This window comes from Aythya ferina (assembly GCF_964211825.1).
Source record: "Aythya ferina genome assembly, chromosome: 16".
In the NCBI taxonomy this organism is placed as follows: Eukaryota; Metazoa; Chordata; class Aves; order Anseriformes; family Anatidae; genus Aythya; species Aythya ferina.
Window position 1 is genome coordinate 3615604 of NC_140315.1, and position 22706 is coordinate 3638309.

General features: G+C 43.0%; 2 protein-coding genes across 4 annotated transcripts in view; both read right to left on the reverse strand.

The window, feature by feature from the left end:
* Window positions 1-35: 35 nt before the first annotated feature.
* Window positions 36-6771, reverse strand: ADRM1 (ADRM1 26S proteasome ubiquitin receptor). Of its 2 annotated transcripts, XM_084537923.1 has the most exons (10): window positions 6664-6771; window positions 6289-6499; window positions 5973-6089; window positions 5770-5893; window positions 5268-5354; window positions 2920-3001; window positions 2534-2763; window positions 2096-2253; window positions 952-1054; window positions 36-260 (listed from the first exon to the last, which is right to left on the reverse strand). In XM_084537923.1, the coding sequence occupies exons 2-10, from the start codon at window positions 6496-6498 to the stop codon at window positions 154-156; spliced, it is 1218 nt and encodes a 405-aa protein (XP_084394049.1). In that variant the 5' UTR covers window position 6499; window positions 6664-6771; the 3' UTR covers window positions 36-153. The 2 variants fall into 2 exon arrangements, with proteins under 2 accessions (XP_084394049.1, XP_084394050.1); XM_084537924.1 differs by lacking the exon at window positions 5268-5354 and having other exon boundaries at window positions 6664-6770.
* Window positions 6772-9597: 2826 nt separating this feature from the next.
* The window catches only part of OSBPL2 (oxysterol binding protein like 2), a 34265-nt gene continuing 21156 nt past the window's right edge, over window positions 9598-22706 (reverse strand). For both annotated transcript variants that reach the window (XM_084537925.1, XM_084537926.1), the window contains exons 6-15: window positions 22552-22686; window positions 21724-21821; window positions 20810-20992; window positions 17935-18042; window positions 16545-16634; window positions 15785-15908; window positions 13009-13137; window positions 12011-12134; window positions 11304-11394; window positions 9598-10388 (exon numbers count right to left, since the gene is read on the reverse strand). In XM_084537925.1, coding sequence (XP_084394051.1) covers window positions 10286-10388; window positions 11304-11394; window positions 12011-12134; window positions 13009-13137; window positions 15785-15908; window positions 16545-16634; window positions 17935-18042; window positions 20810-20992; window positions 21724-21821; window positions 22552-22686 — 1185 coding nt within the window. In that variant the 3' untranslated portion in view covers window positions 9598-10285. The remainder of the gene's footprint in view (window positions 10389-11303; window positions 11395-12010; window positions 12135-13008; window positions 13138-15784; window positions 15909-16544; window positions 16635-17934; window positions 18043-20809; window positions 20993-21723; window positions 21822-22551; window positions 22687-22706) is intronic.

A 22706-nucleotide genomic window follows, 5' to 3' on the forward strand; every position in this document is an offset into this window, starting at 1 on the left:
TGCACGTCAGACAGACTGAGAAAACAAAACCAGTATGGCAGATAAAGAAAATTCCTTTATTTGTAGATTTATATAAGCATAATATGAAGTTAGTAATCCTACTGCAGTTGCTTAAGTTAGTATCTAGGATATCTGTAAGGAAGAGCAAATAACTTAATCTAAACTCATATCTTCCTCTTCATCTTTCTTGTCCTTAGAGTCTCCTTCCTTTTGGTCTGACTTCACACTGTTCTGCATTGCTTTGGCAAACGCTTCTACATCTAGAAGTTAAACACATTAGTTACTTTATTTGGCATTTTCTGGAACAGAATTCATTGTCTGCATGAGGTTAAGTGTCATTAGTTGGAAAGCAAACCATTGCTCAACAGTGAGAGCCTAGTAGCAGAGAAGAAAACATTAACGCTCATGGGCCATCCCGTGCACTTTTGGATTTATGCAATTTAAGCTTGTACACAGGCAGACCTAAGCACTGAATTACTTCCATCATGGAAAACATTCTAAACATTCCTCAAGAAAAAGTGGTGCTTTCCCCCTTTCCCAGTACTAAAGGCCCAAGCTCTGAACTTGTTTTAGCTGACTCATTGATGACTCTCACAAAAATAAAGTATTGCTTAACAAGCTGCCTGACATCTCCAGCCAGTTGGAGCCCTTTCAAGAAAACACCCAGAAGGCTGCTTGGCACATCCCTCTGCAGAGCCCTGATTTCTCTAACCCCAAGCCTGACATCAGCACCATGGCTGCTGCACAACACCTGAGCCACACTCGCCCTTTGATTTTAAAACCAGTAGTGTAAGAGTCAGCTTCTGACAATTGCTCAGAATCGTTACCTTCTGCAGTCAAGGGCTATGTGTGTGCAGTGCAAAAAAAACAACACACAACACAAAACACACACACAAAAGAAAGAACCAAACCCAACCACTTCATCGCGTTCCCCACAGCACTGGTACGTACCGCCTTTATTTGCTGCATCTACTGCCTCTGCGGGTAAGCCGAACTGGCTCATTAGTGGGCCGAGCTGTCCTGAAGCTAAGGCAGCGCTGAACATGCTCAATGCCTGTGAACAAGAGTCAGGAGCATCAAAACCAAGCTTGCATCATGCTTCTGCATCACCAGGTGTCTGTGGCTACTGTGCAATAACTGTGAGGACAGCAGTCCCTGGCTGTTTCCACTCCCTGTTTTGGCATGTTGCCCACGTGGCCCACCTGGGAGCAGCCTCTGCCCTTTTTAGAACAAATAAACCCAGAACAACAACCCAACAAACTGCACTGGGGCCAGGCTTGGAAATGCCTCTACACCACAGGCCCTGTGAGTATTCTGTAAGGAGGAGCAGAGGTTGTTCCTGAACAACTACATGCCAGTAAGCCCAAGTGAACAAGCTGTACTGGACTGAGCAGGAAACAATCACAGTGACGGAACCTCCTGGCACCCCAGCACGGGGATGCCCAGCTTAGGTGCAGGATGCGCTGTCAGCAGGTCACTGCTCAACAACAGCCCTCATTTCTGAAGCCCTGTCTGCACAAGACTTGCCACATTTTAAGCTAAAAACATTCTTTAGCCAATGGAATTTTGCATACTGACAAATTTCAGTCACTGTAAATTCAGGCTGGCCTGTAGTACATCACATTTAATCTGAGCAGTACATCCAGATGGACACTCCTGGAATTAAATACTAGTGTTTCAGGAGGGAAAAGGGAAGTAGTGCTATAAACATCAGCATCTCTTCCCTTCTATGTATTTGTTCTAATGATTGAACTTTAAAGAGACTGCTTACAGCCCACTCTGACAGGCAATAGTGAATTTGCTGCTACTCAGCTGTCATTTGCCAGAGAGCATTTGTAACAATGGCAAAGGTAAAGCCCAAATCCAAAAGAAAGTAAAAAACAAACAAACAAACAAAAAAACCTTTGTGATCTGCCCTTGGGTGGCCACAGGCAGGATGAACCAGTGCTCCACTACATCGTGTCCCTCCTCCCTCCCACTTCTACAGATCAAATTCCTGCTCTGAGCAGTGGCAGGGACCTAAAAAAGCCGGGCAAGACGAATCCCAAGGGACACCCTAAGAAGGAGGGAAGGAGAACTGCGCCCTGACCGCTACCTGCTGGAACTGCGGAGATGTCAGCGTGTTCTGGATCTCCTCTGCAGTCTGCGGCAGGGATTCCCCGGAGGGAAGGTAAGGCATCAGCCGCTCCTGAACTTCAGCGTTGGCCAGAATGGGAGCCATTATCTCGGGAGTCAGAACAGTTGCCAGGTCAACTAGGAAGAAAATAAACGGCTGGCTGTTAGACTACAGACAAACCCCACATCTTGTCATATAACCAAATGTTGCAGCAGAGGACTAAAAGGCATTTAGCACACTGCTGCCATCCTCCCTCCCTCTCTCAGTTCTGAAGTGAGAATAAGATTCCTGAAGCAGCCAAGGAGATCAGCACTCAAAATAAATAAATAAATAAACAAACATTTAAGAGAGCTTTCAAACCCATTTGGAACAGGACAGGACAGTAAAAACAGCTCTGCCTGGCCAGAACCCCGCTACCTTGCTGCCCTCCTGCTCCAGACGGCACGTTCATGGTAGCTAAAATGTTCTGAAGGTCGCTCAGCTGGATGGGCTGGGTCGGGCTCGTGGCCGAGCTGGTTCCGTTACCCGAACTTGGGACGGGGCTCGGGCTGGTCACGGAGGCAGCCGCAGGAACGGACGGGGCAGGCGTGACGCGCGTAGAAGAAGTCGTGGAAGATGGTGTCACAGCAGCTGACTGGCTGCGAGAGCTGGAAAGACAATTAGAAAACCAATAACCTCATTTCAGCGAGGTAACAAGCAGTCTTAGTTCCCATCATTTTTCCCTTCAGTTGGCCACGATTCCTCCCACTTAAGCAGCAGGAATTCGGAAGAAGTTCCAGCCTGGGAGCAAAGGGGTGCCCTACCTTGATGAGGAGCTGCTGGTCGGGGGTCCCCCACTTCCAAGCAGACTGGCCAGCCCGGGACCTGTCAGCGCACCCAGCCCACCTTCCGCAAACATAAGAGAAGAAGGGGTTTAGAGATTTGTTTCTTTTCAGGTTTCCCGCACCTCTCTGGTCCAGAGAGGTCACTCTTGTACCTGAAAGGTTTTATTGCTAAAATAAAGGAGGGGGTGAAAGAGCCCAGACCAACCCCCACCCACCGCTCTGTAATTAAACAGCTCTCGTTTCCTGAGCTTGCATCCCCGTTAGAAACCTGCCTTACTTGCACGTTTTAGAAATTACTCAATTTCTGGATGTACACAAGGATGAAATGACTTCGGTTTGTGCTGTACACGCATGACTCTTGCAACAGAGCTCTCTCTCTCTCTCCCCCTTTATCTGCTAGCTTCCAAAAATCCAATCGGTCCCTAAACTTTAAAGTCAAGGCCCCCAGAAGACTGCAGAGGCAGCCCCTGAGGCACCACCGCTGTCTCCCTCCCACACCTGCAGTTTTTGCAGCTTCACACCTAACACAGAGATGCAGCAGCAGCAGCAGAGTCCTTCAACACCCCCCAGGCAGAGCCAAGTGAGAACAACCCCGCACAGGACCAAACTGCTCCCAGGACAGCGACCGAGAAACGCAGCAGGAAACCACCAAGAAACCACCACCAGACCTTCAGCCAACGTGCCAAGAAATCAGCCCAGAGCCTCCTTCACCCACACCACGTCCAGCCACCAGGGAATTGCTGCAGCCCCACGAACACCAGCTGAGGAGCTGGGGAGAGGTTCAGCTCCTGGGTGCAGCGGAGCTGTCAGTGACCGACTGTCCCCTACAATCCCTCTGAGCCATGATCACCAAATGCCCCGTTCGCCACACACCTCCCATTCGGTGCCTTCTCACACCACAGCTGCTTGGACGCACTTTTCTACCCTGCCTTCATCATCCAGCTCCTGGGAACTTTCTGCAGGCAGGGAGGGCAGAACAGCAGCACTCTGAGCACCCCGATCAACAGACCGCAGGCAGTCAGAGCAAGCTGCAGCCACCTGCTGCCCTCGTGCGCTCCGTGCTTTGTACAGGAGTGCTCCTGAAGCGTGGAACCCAGCCTGCAGGGCCTGCCCTGTGCTCGCTCCCACGGCAGCAGGAACACCAGGGTGAAAATAAAACAACCAGGCCGCACCTTGTGCTGCTCTGCCCAGCTTGGCCTCGCTCAGAAAAGTTTACCCAGGAGCTGCAACAGAAGCAAAGTCCCAAGAGATGCAAACCAGATGTCAGAGAACCCGATGCTACCCAGGGAAGAGATCCACACGGACTCACCACAACCACTGCCTGCCGAGGCAAGCAGATGGCTCTGAGTTACGTGTCGAGCTGTCTTACGGCTAGACGTAAAGGCAAAGAAAGAAGAGCTGCTGAAAAAACGTGTTGAGAGTAAGAGGAAGGAAGTTTCAGGAGTCACGTGAAGCTTCAAGAAGGAAGCAAGAAGGTCTTTTCCAAACACATCCTAGGAAGTCAGAACCTTTCAACGCTAACGTTAGATTTGCATCCGAACATCCCACCAGCACCAGATCTGCATCTGAAGCCTACAATTAATTACACTACTGCTAGAGCCACAAAGATGGACTTTGGAGCTTACTCACAGAACCTCAGTCACTGCCACCTGCTGCTAGGTATTCCTTTGCCTTCCGGGGTCTGATTTCTCAGTAAATGCTCTGCTGGCCTTGGAGCACAGGCAGCGCTGAGAACACTGCTGCAGTGACTCCAGTGCCCCTCTCACTCCCTTTAGGAAAAGCAGAGCAGTGGTTCAAGCTCTCCCCAGAAGAAAAAGCCCTAAGCTGAGCTGTCCTCTTCTGACTACAGATTGCTGCAGGGCGGGTGCGCTCCAACCTTCCTTGTGAACTCCACTCTGCACACAAATATCCACTGGATCAGAGACGATGCAAGCCAGAGCCCACAGCTGGGATGCTCACCCAGGAGCCCCTGGTTTTCAGTTCCTGCTCCAGTGAATATTTAGGAGGAAGAGGAAGGGGTTTAAAAACAAGAACAACAACAACAAAAAGGCAGAAGATTCAGCAGAGCAAGGAGCAGAGCCTATGTTCCTTGCAGGCAGCACTCTAAGATGAGTGCCATCTGGATTTGGTACCCCTCATTTCCTGCCTTTTTTTTTTTTTTTTTTTTTTTTTGCCCCACAGCTCACGTTTGAGGCAGGGCCTTGCTGCTTTCTCATGGGAAAGAAGCGCTATTCAGCTCAATAGCACTACTTGAAAATATCGTCAGGTAAGATTTAACCTGGCAGGAGAAAATACCATTTTGGCATAAAGATATTAAAGCATTTTACCAAGTCCTCCTAAGCCCGTTGGTCCGATCAGCTGCATGAGCTGGTTATGGCTCATGTTTCCAAGAAGGCTTTGCAAGCCACCCTCACCTAAAAACAAAAACATTCTGAAACACAACATATTCACAGAGGTTTTTTTCACAGCACTCCGGCTCAAACAGCAGGAGATTAATTGGCATCACATTCTGTACGGAAAAAACAGTTTCAAGTGTTTACTGATTCATGATGCTCATAAAAGATAAATGCAACTCGGCTTCATAAAAAGGTAAGACTCCAGAGAATCTGCTGGAATCAAGCTCCTTCTTCTGGCAGTCTTAACTTTCAGCCTGCACCTATTACAACAGCGCAGTTTATTTTGCTAAAAGCCCGTTTATACTTCTGGCATTAACATTGTCCCCAACTCACCCTCCAAAGCCAGCGGGAATGTCTCAATGCCTCCCTAAGGAGCTACAAGTGCTAACTCTAAACAAGGGCCTCGCGCGGAGGAGCAGGGAACGGACTGTACCTCCCAGCGCCGAGAGCTCGTGGCCTCCGCTCGCGTTCCCACCCAAAGCGCCGGGCATTGGGGGATTGTTGAGGTACTCATTCACTTTGCGGCAGTGCTCCTCGTCCTTGTCAGTCTTCGGTTCCTGCAAGGAAGCCGCTCTTGGTACAAGGCGAGTTGGCAGCGGGTCGCTCCTGGACCTTTACCGTTTACTTGCCACAAACCTGCATCCAGAAGAAGAGCCGCTTGGATCCCGCCTTGAACTTCAATACGTACACGCGGCCGGTCGTGCACTGCGGCACCCTCTTGAACTCGCAGTCATCGGGGAAAATGATCAAATCCTGGAAGAGGCGGCGGGAGGGAGGAGCAGGCGTCACAGGGATGTCACTTCCAGCCTCCCCGAGCCCCCTGCCCTCCTCCCATCTGTCCCAAAGCCCCGCGGCTCCACCAGCCCCGGGGGCCCCCCTCACGTCGGATCCCCTCCGGGGAGCTCCCTGCGCGGTGCCGCGGCCCGAGGCCTCCCCTGGACTCCCCACTCACGTCCTCCACGGTGCCCGAGGCGCGGTCCTTCCAGCAAAAGTGGATGAGGGAGTCGTCGGTCTGCTGGATGTACACGAGCCCTTTCCGTTTGTCCGGCGTCACGGTGCTGCCCTTCAGCGCCATCTTCCCGGCGCGGAACTCCACCAGGTATTTGCTGGACGAGCCCCGGGAGCCCGGCACCAGGCTGGGGAACAGCGCGCCCGAGGACATCCTGCGGCCGTGAGGGGGGGGGGGGTGAGGGGAGCGCTCAGGGACCCGGGACGAGGCCGCCCGGCCCCGCTCCGCCCTCACCGAGCCCCGCGGCCGCCCCTCAGGCCCCGGAGCCGCCTCAGCCCCCTCAGGGCCCGGCCCCGCTCCCCGCCCCCCCCCCGGTACCTGCCGCCGCCGCCGCCGCCGCCGTCTGCCTCAGGCCCCGCGCCGCTGCCGCTTCCTGCCCCGCGCGCCGGAAGCCCGCCCGCGAGTGGGCGGGGCGGACGCCGCTCGGCCTCCCGCGGTTGGACGGCGCGGCTGTCACTCAAGCGGCGGCCCGCCCCTCCCCCGCCTGCTGTGTCATCACGGCGGGAAGATGGCGGCGCTGCCCCTCCCCCAACCCCCCCCCCAATTCTCTCCCCCCCCCCCGTGAGGGGCCGCGCGGCCCTATGTGGAAACAGAGATGTTCAATAAAAGTCAATCAAATTCCGTTTATTAAAAATAAATCCCACTCAGGGAGCGGCTGGAGGGTGCACGGGGCCGGGCAGGGCTGAGGCCTGTGGTAACACCTCTGGGAGGCGGTTACCTCTGCGGTCCCAGGAGGGTTTTTTCTTTTTTACTTCCAACATTGGGTTTCAAACCGATGAGAAATGGGTTTCAGTTACTAAACAGCAGTAAATATTGCTGTTTAGTCCTGTTTCTTCTTCCTGGCTAATTTAGGGGATACACTTCCCATCTGCATTAATTTGGGTACCAACAATTCTGTAAGAGGCTGGTGTCTGGAAGCAGCTGCTCCCCCCCTGCAGCTAAAATCGCCTCAAAGACACAACTCAAAAGCCACACAATTAATTTTTTCCTCCCACCACAACTCAGCAAAAGCCCCAGCCCTGGGCACGTCCCTGGACAGAGGGCACAGATCACCACAGCTCACCCCAGGGGCTGCTCTCACCCCTCACCCCACAGGTCCCCCACAGGACACCACAGTGGGTCCCAAGCTGCAATTTAAATCGCTTTTTGCCCGATAGCATCACTGTGATAACAAAAAGGGACCTGGCCCTGTCCGAGCAGCAAAGCCAGAGCCATCCCCAACAGTTTTCTTGCCCTAGAACGCGAGTCTCACTTCACAAAAACCTCTCTCTCACCACCTAGAGGCCCAAAGGGAATTAAGTATTTATTATAATCTCTTTCTAGATGGTTTCTCTACATAGTCGTATTAACATATACTAACACATTTATCTTATATACAGTGTTTAATCAAGTTATAAAAGTGACATTCTTTTAAAAGGTGCAAAGTTATTAAAGTTTTGACATGTAAACTACTGAGGCGAGATCTGCATTTAAAATAAAACTTTTTCACTTTCAGAGCAATCACAATGTGGTTTAGGCATCCCACGGCTAGCCAGGCAAAATTTTTTTTTGGCAGCGATGAGAAAATATTTTGTTAATGCTTTCGATGAAGAACAATAAATTAAAAGAACAGATTTGGAACCAATCTGAAATTTCACTAAGAACATTACACTAAGGGAAGGGGAGAAGGGGGTAAAGACATGACTAAAGAAGTGTTCTTATTTTAGAAACCTTTCCAGTTCATTTTTAAATTCCATGAAAATTCTATCCTGAAGTTCTGATTAAATGTGTTGTTACAATTGTCTCTGGTTTTGCATAATGAAAAGGGTTTAGGTTTTTGAATTAGAATTACAACCTAGAGGAGAGAGATGCTAACCTGTACATTTCTTCTCAAAACCAGAATATTTCTTTAGCAATTACTCTTTTCCATTCTGGTAATTCTATTTATATGTATTGTTTTAGAAACATGACTCAAACTTTAAACATATTATTTAGTTCAAGCAAGTTTTAAACTCCCAGATGTTAAACTGGCTTAAACTGAATGTTTTCAATCCTCATCTAATATAAATGGTTCCCCAGTCAGCTTGCAGGGAGTCTGCAAGGAGGATTACAGTGCTTGGAACAGTCATTCAAATCCATTTTTTATAAAAAGGATGAAAGTGTTTTTATGCTGTCCCATACAGATCAGCAAGGACTTTTTAAACGTGTCTATGCATTTATTAGGAGAAAATACAAACTTACTGTCTGCACCTTATTACCATGTCTAGCTCGTGTGTTTGAAAAACTTGCAATCAGCTCAAAGCATGATTTCTAGCAACAGAATAAACTTGCCATGAGCACAGTTCAGATTCAGCCCTTTTTATTGCCTTGAAATTTTACAATTTGTCCCATTTTTCTAATGAGGAAGAAAAAATCCCCCAAATTTAAAGTTAATCCAATCATTAGATGCATACTTTGAGATAAAAATGTTTCTCTGTATGTGCATTTTCTTTTGCTTTTTATCCTGTAGCTGGGATGGAAGAACAATCTACTCTTTCGATGAAACCACAAATGTGTTTAGGCATCAGTTGGATTGATTCTTCCACATATTCCTCAAGGTGCTGATGCTCAACACCAGCAATTGCTGAATTTTACCGTAAACCCAACAGTAGTGTAGGCACTCTCCATTTTTGCCTAGTTACTCAATTAGAAGCTTTCATAAAAGAACAAGCAACCATAGGATTAGTTTTAATTACTGGACCTACTTTTTCAAGCCTCCTTTCCCCCTCTCCCCCCCAAGAAGTATACCACTTTGAAAGAAAATGAATGCATCAGTTCAGTAATTGATCTGTAGCTCAGTTATGTCCAATATTATCTGGCTTCAATGTTTCGATATGGAACAAAAAAATCCCACGTCTATGACATCACGTGCTCACAGAAAACACGTAAAAGGTATAACTATGCCACAGCTTTAAATTGATTCTGCTTTTTCACAACATACAAAACAGACATGACCTAATAAAGAAAAAACATGCAAACAAAAACATCCTGGAAATATGAACCTGTGTGGATATATATACCAAGTGCTTCCAAATCAAAGTTTAGTCTAGAAGCATACACAGTGCCAAAGCTGCCAAAAGTAGTGCAGAAGATCTAAGCCTCCAAGTGGTAGCAAGCAATATATTTTACATTGTAACCACCTCTACATTCCTACAATTGCTTCTGAAGCTTCTCTTATTTTCAGAACAGCATTTGACTTCAGAAAAAGCACACAATTTTTAATGCACCTTTCTCTTCTCTTAACATAGACTTCTATGTAATTTTATCACAGGTATACAGCTTAATGCTCACAGTGTCCAAAAATTGTGAAGACTCTGTAACAGACAACTACAGTTTGAGAAGCTAAAGTTGTTTCTTGTTTCTCCAAGTCTTTGAATTATTAAATCATGTTGAGAGAGAGGGGCCAGGAGCTCCAATCCCCATATAGTGCTACATACCGTATGAAAGTTTCACATGCATCTCTTCACAGGAACAGTACTAGATTTTATCACGTTGGTACCATATCAACTTTTCATCCCTGCTCCAAGTTCAGAAGACTTCAGATTCTTCACTATTGTACTAAGAGGATATTATCTCTATTTTATTAAAGTTACACAGTTTTCAAGGATGTTATGAGCTCTACCAGATACAGCATACCTTCCTGACAAAAATGAGGGTGGAAAAAAATGAAGAACCAAAGGTCCCTTTAAAAATTAGTGAAAACATGATGATTTCGGGTGCAGCTTTATGGGAAGAACGCAACAGTATTTAAATATTTGGCAATCCAACATTAGTGATAATTAAATCCTTGATTGTTGACTGATAGATGTTTTGTTAAAATTTACTTAGAAAAGCTGTTTTTTGCTATTAACAAAACCAGAGTAACTGGCTTAGAATGAAATCTAGTGATGTCCAGATGAGATGAGCAATTGGTTCCATAATTTCAGTATATGTCTGGACAGTCTGAGAAATTTCTATCAAAATAGCCACCTGAGTACAGCCAATCTGAAGTCCCAGTGTATGGGTTAGTGCCTTGATGAAACCATCTGTGAAAAAAATAATAAAAAGAAGGCAAACTGTTAGAAGAGCGGAAAGAAACAAACAAAAAAAGACTTTGCTTCTTTCACAAGAACATTGTTAAAAGACACTGGTATTTCTTACTGGAAAAAAAAAACAACACTCTGTAAATATTCAAACATGAAAAATAGGGCATTAAACTTCCTACATTTTCAAACAGATTTTCAAAGGCATTAACTGGAATTAGTCTGTAACTGTTCCCCAGGCTTTGGAAACAGAACGTTGAATTCCATGAGATCATCAGAGCAGCCCAGAGTTCTTGCCTTTGAAGGAGACACCTGCAGCAGCTGGCTTTCAGCGTACACCTTACTGTACAGCACTGGCTCCTGAGAGGAACAGCCAGCAGGAACAGGAGCCAAATCATGCCTCACTGTGATGCACTCTATGACTGAGAAGTCACTTTATGCAATAAAAAATGCGATTTCTGAAGTAACCAAGCCAAGAAATCCAAAGGAGTTTGAAAGTAAAAGGTCCTAGAGAGCCACAACATGTTACTCAACTTCCAAGCTGGACAGAAATAGGTTAAAGAAGAGATGAGACTTAACTTTTTATTTATTCTATCAAAAAAGATGACCTCCATAGGCTTTAGAACAAAAAAAACAACCACCACCACCACCAAAAAATAAATACCAACAACCCAGCATTACCAGTTACTTATGACAGGTTGCAGCATTTATTATAAATTATTTTCTCTAGGACAAAATTATCAGCAATTTTGCCTTCCAGCTACATTATTTAAATGTTGACCCAGCAAATGCTTTAAGTGACACTACAAATTGTGCTGTCATGAAAGAAATCAAACACACGTTGTCTTGAATAAAAACATTTCAGGCAACAAAACCCCACCACTCCAAGCAGTAAATGCCCGACTCCCTCCTCCTTACCGTGTCTGCCACTCCACTTCGTCTTTTGCACGCTCCTTGCGAGCAGCTCTTTGTTTCTCTTCTAGCCTCTCTTTTTCTTTGCTAGCCACATCTAGCAAACATTTCAATAGGAATAGGTTATTTAGTAAAATTGAAACAAAAAAAAAATGCAGAAAAAAATGGAAAAGACTGCAGAGAAATAAAACACAGCTCGTTTAAACAAGAGAAGCCATTCGCTGTACACAATCTCACTCCACAATGACAACTGCAGGTAGCAAATGTAAAACTGTCATTTCAGAAAAGTTGTGACTACAAACTGAAATTACGGCCTTTTATCTTTCAGAAATACTGCACGCAGACACCAGGGAAGAATTTAATCTACAATGTGCGTAACAGTGCTTTTTCCACTATTTCATCTTGTGTTCTTCCCAACAAACGTGAGAGCAGGACAGCAGGTCTGGCAGTTTTCCCCGAGTAAACACACATACAAACACACTGTAACCCAGGGCAGCAGTCTCGGGATCCCTCTTGGACACACTTGCTCTCCCAGGCATTTCAGAGAGAAAACAGACACGGCACATTGTTCAAAAGCATACTCGTTAGTACAGAATGAAATGAAGTTAAGGCTGCTCTGGGAATGAGAAGCTGAAGACAGTGTTCCTATATCCCTTCGGTCATCCCCCCCAAATTTTAGTAACGTTAAAGTATTTCCTCCAGCAAACACATACCCATGTTTCCATTTTCCATATTCCTGATATCTGGACGTAGCCGACAGTCGGTAGGAGCCAATATTGCTTCCATGCCCTTCTCTAGTTCATTGAGACTCACGGCAAAACTGGTGAAATTGTACATCTTAAAAGCAAATTAAATACAGGTTATTTTGGCAAAGTAGCACTAAGTTTCCTATACTGAATGGACACAACAAAGATTCCAAGAGAAATTATTGAGTCAAACCTTTTCCCTCTGGCTACCCTGAAAGCAAGTTTAGTCCCAAATAAAACTGACTTATTTTAATTTTTTAAGTGGAGAGAAGGCAGGAACAAGGAAGGGAAGAAGAGAATGGAAATCACACCTTTAATTTTTTAAGCAGGCTTTGCTGCAGAAGATCAAGATGCATTTTCCTTATGCTTGATACTTAGTACAGTGATTTTTTAAAAAAAAATAAAAAAAAAATCCACACCTAAAACTAAAAAAGCAAGTCGTTTTTCTCAGGAAAGCAGACATCCTTTCCTTCATTCCTTTCAGAAGACAATATTCTGGGCTTTTTCAAGACAATAGCTAAGTCCATACACACCTGTTTGTGCAATTTCCAAAAAGTCTACTTGCAACTATTTAAGTTAACAGCCAGATGCACGGTTACTGCACGTTTTGTAAGCCTGTCTCCCAACAGCAGGGTCAGCAGAAGGGAACGTGCAGCCATACTTTAGCCACTCCAGGTGCAAAGATCCTGACAGATCAGACAAACAAATGACCCCAAACTCCACTCTGAAGCAGCTGCAGGCAGATCACGCATTCTGTCTCCTTTGACACAGGAGTGATGCTTTCAGCACAGGGATGAAGCAGACAGTTTGTTGTAGTTTAATTTTGCTGCTGCAGCAAGAACTGCCAGGATGTGTCAATAGGCAGGCTACAGATAGACACTTCTCCAGGGTTTCCTTTGAACATTGCTCATGTTCCCTGGGATGAGTCACTACTAATAGGAACACAGACTGATGGAAACAGTTACCTGCGATGAGTTTGGTGGTCTACAATTTATCCTCCAAAGCAATTTGCTGCCTGGCACAAACTGCACGGTGTCTTGAACTTCTGGCATATCATCAGCCTCATCATTTTCAGATTTAATAACATCTTCACTCTGAAACAGAGGTAACATTTGGCAGGGGAACAGAGGGAAATTAGACAGTTTCATCTAGAGTTCTACAGGGTGATGGCCGGAGAACCCGTTCAGATTTGAGATGCTACTCTTGCTCCTGTACTGCTGCATCACCCTTCACATTTGCTTTTCCTCATTCTTTACACTGTTCCTCCAACTTTCATCTTAACTTCTTGCTTCTAATATAGAAGAGTCTCTCACCACCTATGTGCAGCTTCATCATCCATTAAAAAACATAACAGTAATGTCTTTCAGAAATGAGCTTCCCTTCTATCCCATGCCAGAGCTTCATTTTGTCTAACTACTAATTTTGCCTATTACTTCCTCAGGTTTAGATGAGTCAAGGCAGCAGTTTAAACCAGTTCTCATAATGGCATAAGAAAGATAAACAGCACACGCATGCTTTTGGGTATTGCTTCATCACTTGCAGAAGATTTGGATGTGGGATTGAAAAACAGATACGCTCCTGTTCCAATCTGATTTTCTATGATACAGATTCTATTAGCTGTTATCACTGCCACTTCTCTCACTATGAAGACTTGGTACTGAAGTTAAAAACATGGTGTCTCTCTCTCCAAGTTCCTTCGTTAGCAGACGCACTGCTACAATCCATAAAATCAAATGCAACATTCTTCACCAGGCTGCTCTCAGAAGGCCAAGTCACAGCAGACCTGCTCCCAGCTCCCTTTCATTGCACAAAACAAAAGGACAACAAAAGTGACTGCTTGCAGCTCTTATAGGAACACAGTGATTTCTTAGGTTTCCAAGTACAGAAAAGCCTTTTTATCCCCACACTCTAGGTCAGATACGCATCTCAGAAGCTACTTGGACCTTTAAGAGTGTCATTGGAAAAGACAATTATGTCCTTGTAAATGATTCCTCCTGTCACTCACAGCTGCTGACTTCTGCCTAGGACCTTCAGTACAACTCTCTGCTACCAAGTGAGCCTTTACAGGACCCCCTGACATTAATGCAGGCTGACATTCTAACACTGCTTTTACTTCTACTTATTTTTCCTGTTCTTTTCTTGAAGTTGCTGCCACTTAAAATTCCCTGCTGTTCTTGGTGCCTCCATGGAGGCAGAATAATTAATTCCCTAAACTAGGTGCTTAATGTGACAGAAGGCCTCACCAATTCCATCTACCTCAACCTAAAACAAGCCACTTCTTCACATCAGGACTCACACATCGCCTCAGTGCATTTACATTAATGCACATGCTGCCTAAATTGCACTAAGAACTCAACAGCTAAAAAAGAAAAAAAAGTCTATTTTCCGTGGTTGTGGCCAGCATTCCCGTTCTCAATGCTACAGTTAAAGACAGCTGTGTGTCAGCACGGGCAATCTCGTCGGGCTGGACTGTCACTTCAAAATGCTGCATGGGGGTGGAAAACAGAATGAAGAGTTTTATTTGATCACCTCACTATTTTTATTCCACTGTTCACTCCACAGACCTCAATCACTTTTGTTCTGGCTTTATCTATTTTAGGAAGAAAATACAAGCTGGTTCTGTAAGCAGTTAGAGGAAAGAAAGAAGCTGCACACAGCACGAACACAGTGGAAAATAACATCTTCCTTGTACAGCTGAAAAGCAAGCAGAGCACACACAAGTTAAGCATTCTCTCTGCACAGGATCAGGCCAAACAACACAAGGCTGTCAAGCTGTACCACCAGATGTGTTTTCACCTACTTGAACTGCACAGACCACAGATCACAGGGCAGCTTCCCCCACCTGCCTGAAAACTTATTTTCTGCATATTCGGTTCCTGCCATCAGCCTGAACCAGAGGAGAATCTGACTGTCTTAGCACACAGCCATGTTGTGAGAGTTCAGAGGATTTCACCACGAGAACGGATTTAAAACCACACCATCCAGAAGAGAAGAGGCAAGAACATTCTAGAGTTACAGCATCGCTTTTTCCTCTCCCCTTTTATTTTCCTTCTGCCTCCTCTGACATGGCTCATTTGTTTTATTCAAAAACACCCCATTAAGTTAAAGAGGGCCTGTTTTATACACTGGAAAATAGCTCCGTACAGTTAAAATTCTAACTTCAATCCTTTGGTTTGAGTAGACACTGTTCTAAAAGACTCTTTTTGACTACTTTCCATGTCAACATCTGGTTTACCGTCAGGCAGTTCCCCATCTAAATATAAATTCAGCAGGAAGGAAGGAAAGAAAGAGTTGATTTTCTTAAGATGAACAAAATATTATTATTTAAAAGAAGTCAAAATATAAACCTGCACCGTGACAGAATCCAGAGCAAAAAACCAAGGCCTGTTGTTGCTCTAGATTCCTCTCGTGAATACCTAAAAGAAAGTTCAGGTCTCTTAAACAGCGGCTAGTCACTCTTTAGTTATCATTTTCATTTTGTACGAATGACCAGGGTTTGCAAGACTTCTGTTGCCACTGGGCAACCCAACAGTCCTCTGCACCATACAGCATCTTGCATTTTTCTTCTAATGCTAAGGCTTGGGAGTAACTTGTCGGACCTGGTCTACACATGATGAAAAACCCACAGGTCTCCAGACCCCTTTGTTGTCAAGGCTGCCTGCATCACAAACTCTAGAAGGCTGCAAGCCCAACATAACTGATTTAAGCATTCTTTACTCCCTAAAGAATCCTTCATCTTACCGGCTTCAATTTCTTCTGCTCACCACCTCTCTTTTCATTCTTTTTGTAAGTCTCATATGTAGTGGGATCAGTGCACCATAAGCATTCTGTCCACTTGCCATAGATCACACACAGCTTCTTTTTGCTGCAGAGAGAGCGAAGGAGACTTAGCTTTTGCTTCTTATAAAGCCTAAGGTGAGTCATTCAGATTCTAGTCTATATTAAATACACAGCTTCCTACTGTTGTATTTTATATTTCTTTGCAAAATTTCTTAGTAGCCAGATACCTGATTAACGCAAAGAAAACAATTCACCTTATTCTAGTCTTTCTGCTACGCAGTCTTGCAGAACGCATCCTCATGACTTAGTCACGTGCTTTTTGTTACTGTTAAAACAAGTGTGGGTGCAGCGAAGCCAGCAGCTTACCATATAGACCCCCAGAGTCACATCACAGCTTCAGGTTTGATTAAGTACTTCCAATAACTGTATTCTCATTCTTTTAAACTGAAGATTGGAGCCGTGACTGTGAAACAGTGAAATCAATTGCAACTACCCTGCATATTCCCTGAATACCTTTATTTCAAATGACTGAACTGGAAAATTTCTCCTAATAATGCTTAAAATGCTTATCCTTGAATCAAGGAGTTTAAAATCGATGCCGAGAACAAATGATTATAATCTGCATTGCTAGCAACTTTGCAGTCACATCAGTTGTGGTCCAGCCCTAAAGTAATGCCACGGTGCTCAGAAACAGAGAGGCCAACAGGCATTTATCACTTACTTTTTGTCCTGAATGTATCCCTCTACTCTGTGAAGCTCTTTCCCAAACAGTCCACACGGTTTAAAGTTAAGGACACATTTATCTCCAGTACTGTAGAGGAAATAAGCACGCAGTTAAATAAGCAAGCTCTGAGATACATTAATAAATTCCCTTTTTTTTTCTTTAACTACACCTTATTTTAGCTTTTTCTATGCAAGCACTGTGGATTAGTTATTCATATCATTATTTTTATTTAACCATGTTTTTTTATTTTATTAGGGCATTTCAAAATACCATAAAAAAAAAAATAAAAAAGAAAATGCACACAGGAAGACAAAACAAGCCTGTGAAAGCCAACTGAAAACATGACTGTGCTTCTGAATTTCGTGCATATCTAAAATTAACCAAAAATGTAAGGAATCAAATGGAATACAGTCTTGCATGCAGCTTAACATACACTATTAACACACCAAGGTTCAGGTTAACATCTGTTTACAACTAACTGGAATTAAATAAAGCTTTATGAATGACCTACACAGGGAATCTCATTAATGGCATTCAAGAGTCACCTTGAAATTGCACATCAAAAATTCTGAACTAAATATTTTACAAACACAAAGCAACATTATACGTCAGCATCTGAGAGGTAATCATGTGCAAATACTGTCTCCCAGGGAGGTTTCTGGCCAAGTTGCTACATTAAGCACAAAGCACACAGAGACCATCCCAAGTCTTACGTGTGAATGCAAGAGACAGAAACTTAGATCTGATGTGATGAGAAGCATCAAACCAGCAGCCCTGCTGAATTAAAGCTCTAATCTACTGACAGAAAAACAGGTGCAGAATTAATACAGTTTTCATAAAATCCTCCCTTCTTACAAGAGGTCATTCTCTCTTTTATTTTCTGTAAGGTAAAAAGCTTTTACATAGGCAGTTGGCAGAGCAATTGACACGCTTTAAGTTCGCATTTTCCTACTCTGCAGTCATTTTTCTGTGCTGCACCCTTAAATTAAGGCATTCTCTATTATTAAAACTAAAGTGAGTGACAAATCACAATCAACAGGTCAATCAACGGGAGGTCTACTACTGCAAACCTCCAACAATTATTCCATTTAATGGTTCTGGAGTTAAACCTAATTTCTGTCCGTTGCCAATAAGGCTGAACGTAAATAGGTAACTCTCAAATGTAAAACCTTTGCAGCCTGTAAGCCATCTAGCCCTTTTCCTTCTATATTATGATGATACTACGCCCAATCCAGTGAGTAGCTTGCATTTGTTAGAAGGTGGAAAAAAAAAAAGTCTTCAGACCTATAAAGGTCTGTGCATATCTGAGAAAAATTAAAAGTATCTGCTTTGTAATGACAATGCACCAGCCCTATAAGCCAGCCCTCAGTCCCATGGTCAGCATTACCTGTGATTTACAATTTCTACTGTTCCATATTGTTCTAGCCACAGTTTACCAATAATTACATTATGTACACAACAGGTTGGATTTGTCCACGTGTAGGCTTCGTTATGTCTGTAAAAAACATAAGTAGAGAAATAAATCAGGTTCTTGAGCTTGAGGCAGAATGTAAGCCTTATTACAATTCTATTTGTGGCAAAATATTTAGCACTCCTGTGAACAGCCCACAGTTAACTTCAAAACAGAAAAGAAACAGACTTTTCTTTATAAGCCAACAATGTGCTGTATGTAAACATTAGTGTGAGTTCATAAAGTGATATCCCCTTTACTTTTCTCCCCATTACATAGTTGAAGTAGTCAGTTTTTACAGTTGCTGCACTTTTGATTACAAATTCCAGCTCAGCTTAAAGAGCAGCCCAGGAATACATTTTCATCTGAGCTTTTAAAGCTATACGTGACAGGTAACGCTCAGATGAGAACTGGACAGACAAAGCCTAACGCTGTCTTCTATTCAGCTGCTGCAGCAGCATTGCAAATTTTACCCTAAAGCTTTCTTGTAAACCTGTACCATAACCTAGAGAGGATCTTTTATTGCTGAAGATGGATGTCTGAGTCCTCCAGCAGAGGTTAGTCACCACCAGACCTGACAAAAGCACTCCTCGAGGGTCGGTCAGACTAACCACTCAGGCAATTTTTCATACAAACTGTGGGTGGTAAAGGCTTTTGAACCCGAGGAGTACAATAGGAGTCAGAAAACTGCAGAAATGGTTTCCACAAACACTGCATCAGTGTGTGAGGCCTGAAGGCGGGCCTCACCGAAGGCAGGTTTGGGGGGGGGGTGAGATTAATTTTTGTTTAAAATCAGTTGGGATGTGACAGCACTACGTTTAGTCTCATAAGCATGATGTTTAAATGTCAAATTTATTATTCAATTCCTTCCTTTTCCCAAAGATTTACTGAGGAGGAAGAGTCCAAAAAATGGAGGAATTTTCCACTTACTTTTGTCGTTTTTTGTTTGTTTTGTAACATTTTGTAAAAAGCTTTACAAAGATGAGTTAACAGATCCTAAACCCTTAAAAAACATTCAAAATGTTAAGTAACAGGAATCCTTTTATCACTAGCCTGGCAGCATCAAAGCCTCCTATTCTTATGCCTCTTTCAATACCGATAAAAGAAATACAAAAGTTACCTGGTTAGCAATCAACCCATCTTAGAAAAGCTTGCAAACTCTATTTTAGTACCAAAAACACAGAAACAAGTAGCGTCCTCTGTGACAAATGCCTTGTGCTTCTACTTCCATTAAGCATGGAGAGAGCACACATATTAAATATTTCCACCTGTCAGTTTTCAGCACAGAGAAAAAACAGATCAATGATGTCTGACTATTTTCCACAGCAAACTATCTTCAAGCATACTTTAGAATAATGACTACTCTTCAAGTGGAAAAAAAAAAACCCTGCATCGCACCAGCCTTAGTGTACATTTTTATTCATGAACTACTTGACAGCAAAATCTTGTGTAGCATAAAATATACCAGAAGACACTCATGCCCTGTGCAGACAAATTGAAACGTTCGTTTGTGCTGGAGGAGCGAGGAAGGTGTGTTTTCTAACACACCGAAAACAGTTGTTTTTAGCAAAAATACAGTACTTAACAATGACTACAATTTTGCTCAGGCCCCGAGTAATTCTCAGACCACTCAAACCAACAGAGCAGGATGAATCAAAACATTAACAGGCTCAAAATTTGAGCTCAGCTTCTGCTACTAACCTGTGCAAATATTTAAAACAAGTGCTTTAGTTGTTTACACTCCGGTTTAAATCTGTACTGTGATTTGATTAGGCAGAGCAAGAATTTTAATAGTCTTCTACATAAAGGCTCTCCCTCCACTGAATATTCTTGCCAAGTCTGCATTCTACGTTGAGATTCATAGCTACTTCTACATTCAGAAGAAATTTCCTCTATTTACAGCACCATTTATATTCAAGACAAGCTCGTACTTTTGTAAGGTTTGGAAGATTAGATGCCAGCAGCTTGACAAATAAACTGTGCTTTCAAAAGAAACTACAGGAAGAGTCGATGCTTGATGCGGCAGTCAAGTTGCCTCTTTATTGAAACCAAATGTTTAGAAGTTTCATAAGATATTTCAAAAACAACCTCAAAGTCAGGCCTGAGGAAAACTTTTGGAAAAGCACCTTTAAGTGTTCAATTGCAGAATGCTTGTTCCGTGATAGTACATGCTTGTGACCCATTTTGGAAAGCTCCAGAGTCTTTGTGCCACCAGGGCACAAAACAGCTTGTGCAAGGTTGCCTTATTTAAGACTGCTAGGCTTGTCTCCAATCAAGCATGTAACCTGGAAGGGTACTCATGATTTTACTTGGAAAGTGATGGTACACAGGGAATATTAAATAGGTGATAGAAATCCTGACAAGTTCCGTGCATTCACCATCACATAAAGCAGCTAATCCGAAGCAGCAGTTCTTTTTAACCAAACATGCACGCAAACAATCAAAACCAGCAACAATATTTAAAAGTGAAACGAGTTTGAATAGCCTGGTAATAGAATTTTAGTTCTGATTGAATTTTAAGTGCCCTCACAGAACTAGCTTTCAATTGCATTCCATTTTAGGAAATGTTAATTTTCACGGTGCAAAAACTGGGTCAAATTCAAACAGCTACACAAGCATGGCACAATTCCAAAACCAGAGTTCTTAAATTAAGGAGTGAAAAATAACCTGTAAATATTTTTTTACCATCTCTTCAGCAAGAGGTTTTCACATATTCATCAATGAAGAGCCAAAAGGAGGATATCACCTATATTTTTATTCAAGTTAAGTGTTAAGGATATAAGCATAAAAGATATTGACTTCTTATACTCACTTTAGAAGCTCCAAAGTAATTGTTCCCCGAGGCTCCGCTTCTATACTCTTTCCCCAGAATTTTAGTTTGGGATAGATTGATCCATGAAAAATAAAGTCCTTATTGAGGCCTTCAGAATAAAATGCACTAATAGGTGGGTGATGGCTGACTTGCTCAGATATAAACCTAAATCCTAAATCCTCCCTAGCAACACACACACACAAAAAAAAAAAAAAAGAACATTAACCCCTAGATCAACCTCTTTTCTTTTCTTTTTTTTTTTTTTTTTATTGTTACAGAATAAAAAAGTAACTTTTTTTAAAAAGGATTTTTAGATTACTCTGAAGGTGAGAGTTTCCCTTTTCTAGTTCCGTGACACTTTTACATTTAATAAAATGACAGCAATTATACACTTAATACTTTTTCCCCTTTAAATACTTCTTTATACAAAGAAACAATCCCCATTCAAACGCTTAAGTGGCTTTCTACCCAGAAAGGCTTTACAAGAAGTTCAACTGAAATAACTCTTGAAAACACTGAAACTGCTTGGGCAGCAGCAGAAGATCTGACTGGAAATTGATTTCTTCACCATGTACATACCACCCATTTAAGCACACGGTAAGTCTCCCAGACTAACTCCTCTACCTGACCTCATCAGCAAAACACACTTTAAATTAGTTTAGAGTCTTTGGTCAGGTGTCTTTGGCAGAAGAATTTAGACCCTTTTTTTCTAAATAATTCAAAGAATATATAAACACAAAATTATTAGCTTTTATGAAACTTCTTAAATGTTTAGAATTAGTTTGGGGAAAACAATTTTAGCTTTAGTCAGAAATATATGTTTGTAGATTTTTACTTATTTCCCTGAATAAACACCTAAACTAGTTTGAGAGCGTGCTCCCACAAATAGCCTCAGCTCCCACTTTAATTATTACCTGGTTAATTCATAGGTTTCTCCTAACAGTGGGTTAAATGGTTTGCCAGTTCTCTCCCACTGAGAAGCTACAGCAGATACTGCAAAAGCAGCTACAGCCTATAAGCAAATAAAAACACATTGGTATGAGAACAGTATACTAAACTTGTAATTTCAATGTATTTGTTGTATATTGCAGTATTTTATTATTCGCACCAAAAGAAAGCTCTATATAGTGCTTAAGGCCAAAACCTTGGTCAGGCATGCATCATTTCCAACATGGATGAGGTTTCTTGAATATTAGCAGATACAAATGAACCTTGGAATCTCTTTCAGGCTGGTAAGTAGGGATATGTACTACATACACAAAAACAAAATACAAGTAATACATTTCAATTTCACTCATGTAAAACAGAGCTGTAAGCAACACCCAGGCCTGGTATCACAATATTCATTCAGTTTCTTGTTGTGAGGCTGGTACTACAGAATCAGGGATTACACATAACCATAGAATAAAAAACAGTTACTGGAACAGCAGAACAACAGCCAGTCTGGAGAAGAAGAATGGTGAAGTTTGTCTCTGTCACAACAATTTTTCATCCAGTAACTTAAAAATCATGGAGCCACTGAACAAATCAACTTAAAACGATTTAAAGCCAAGATCTCATTTTCACAACAAATAAAGACATAACAGGAGCCACAGTTAAAGCAGTCCTGAAAAAGTTAGGGCCTTGTTCTTATGATAGCACCAGAGAAAAGAAATGCACTCCAGTCAATGTTTTTTAGAAAATGAAAGGTGACTGGGAGAGAGCAACTTCTAACCAAACAGAAGCTGGTAGCTGGTACTTACCTGCATTCTTTCCAAGGGGTCTGCATGACTACAAGCCTTATTAATGAGGTATATATGTTCCATATATTCTGTTATCCGCTGAAGGAAACTCAATGGCTCGTTGAACACAATGGGCATTGTAATCTTGGACAATTCCTAGGTAACAAAAGGATACG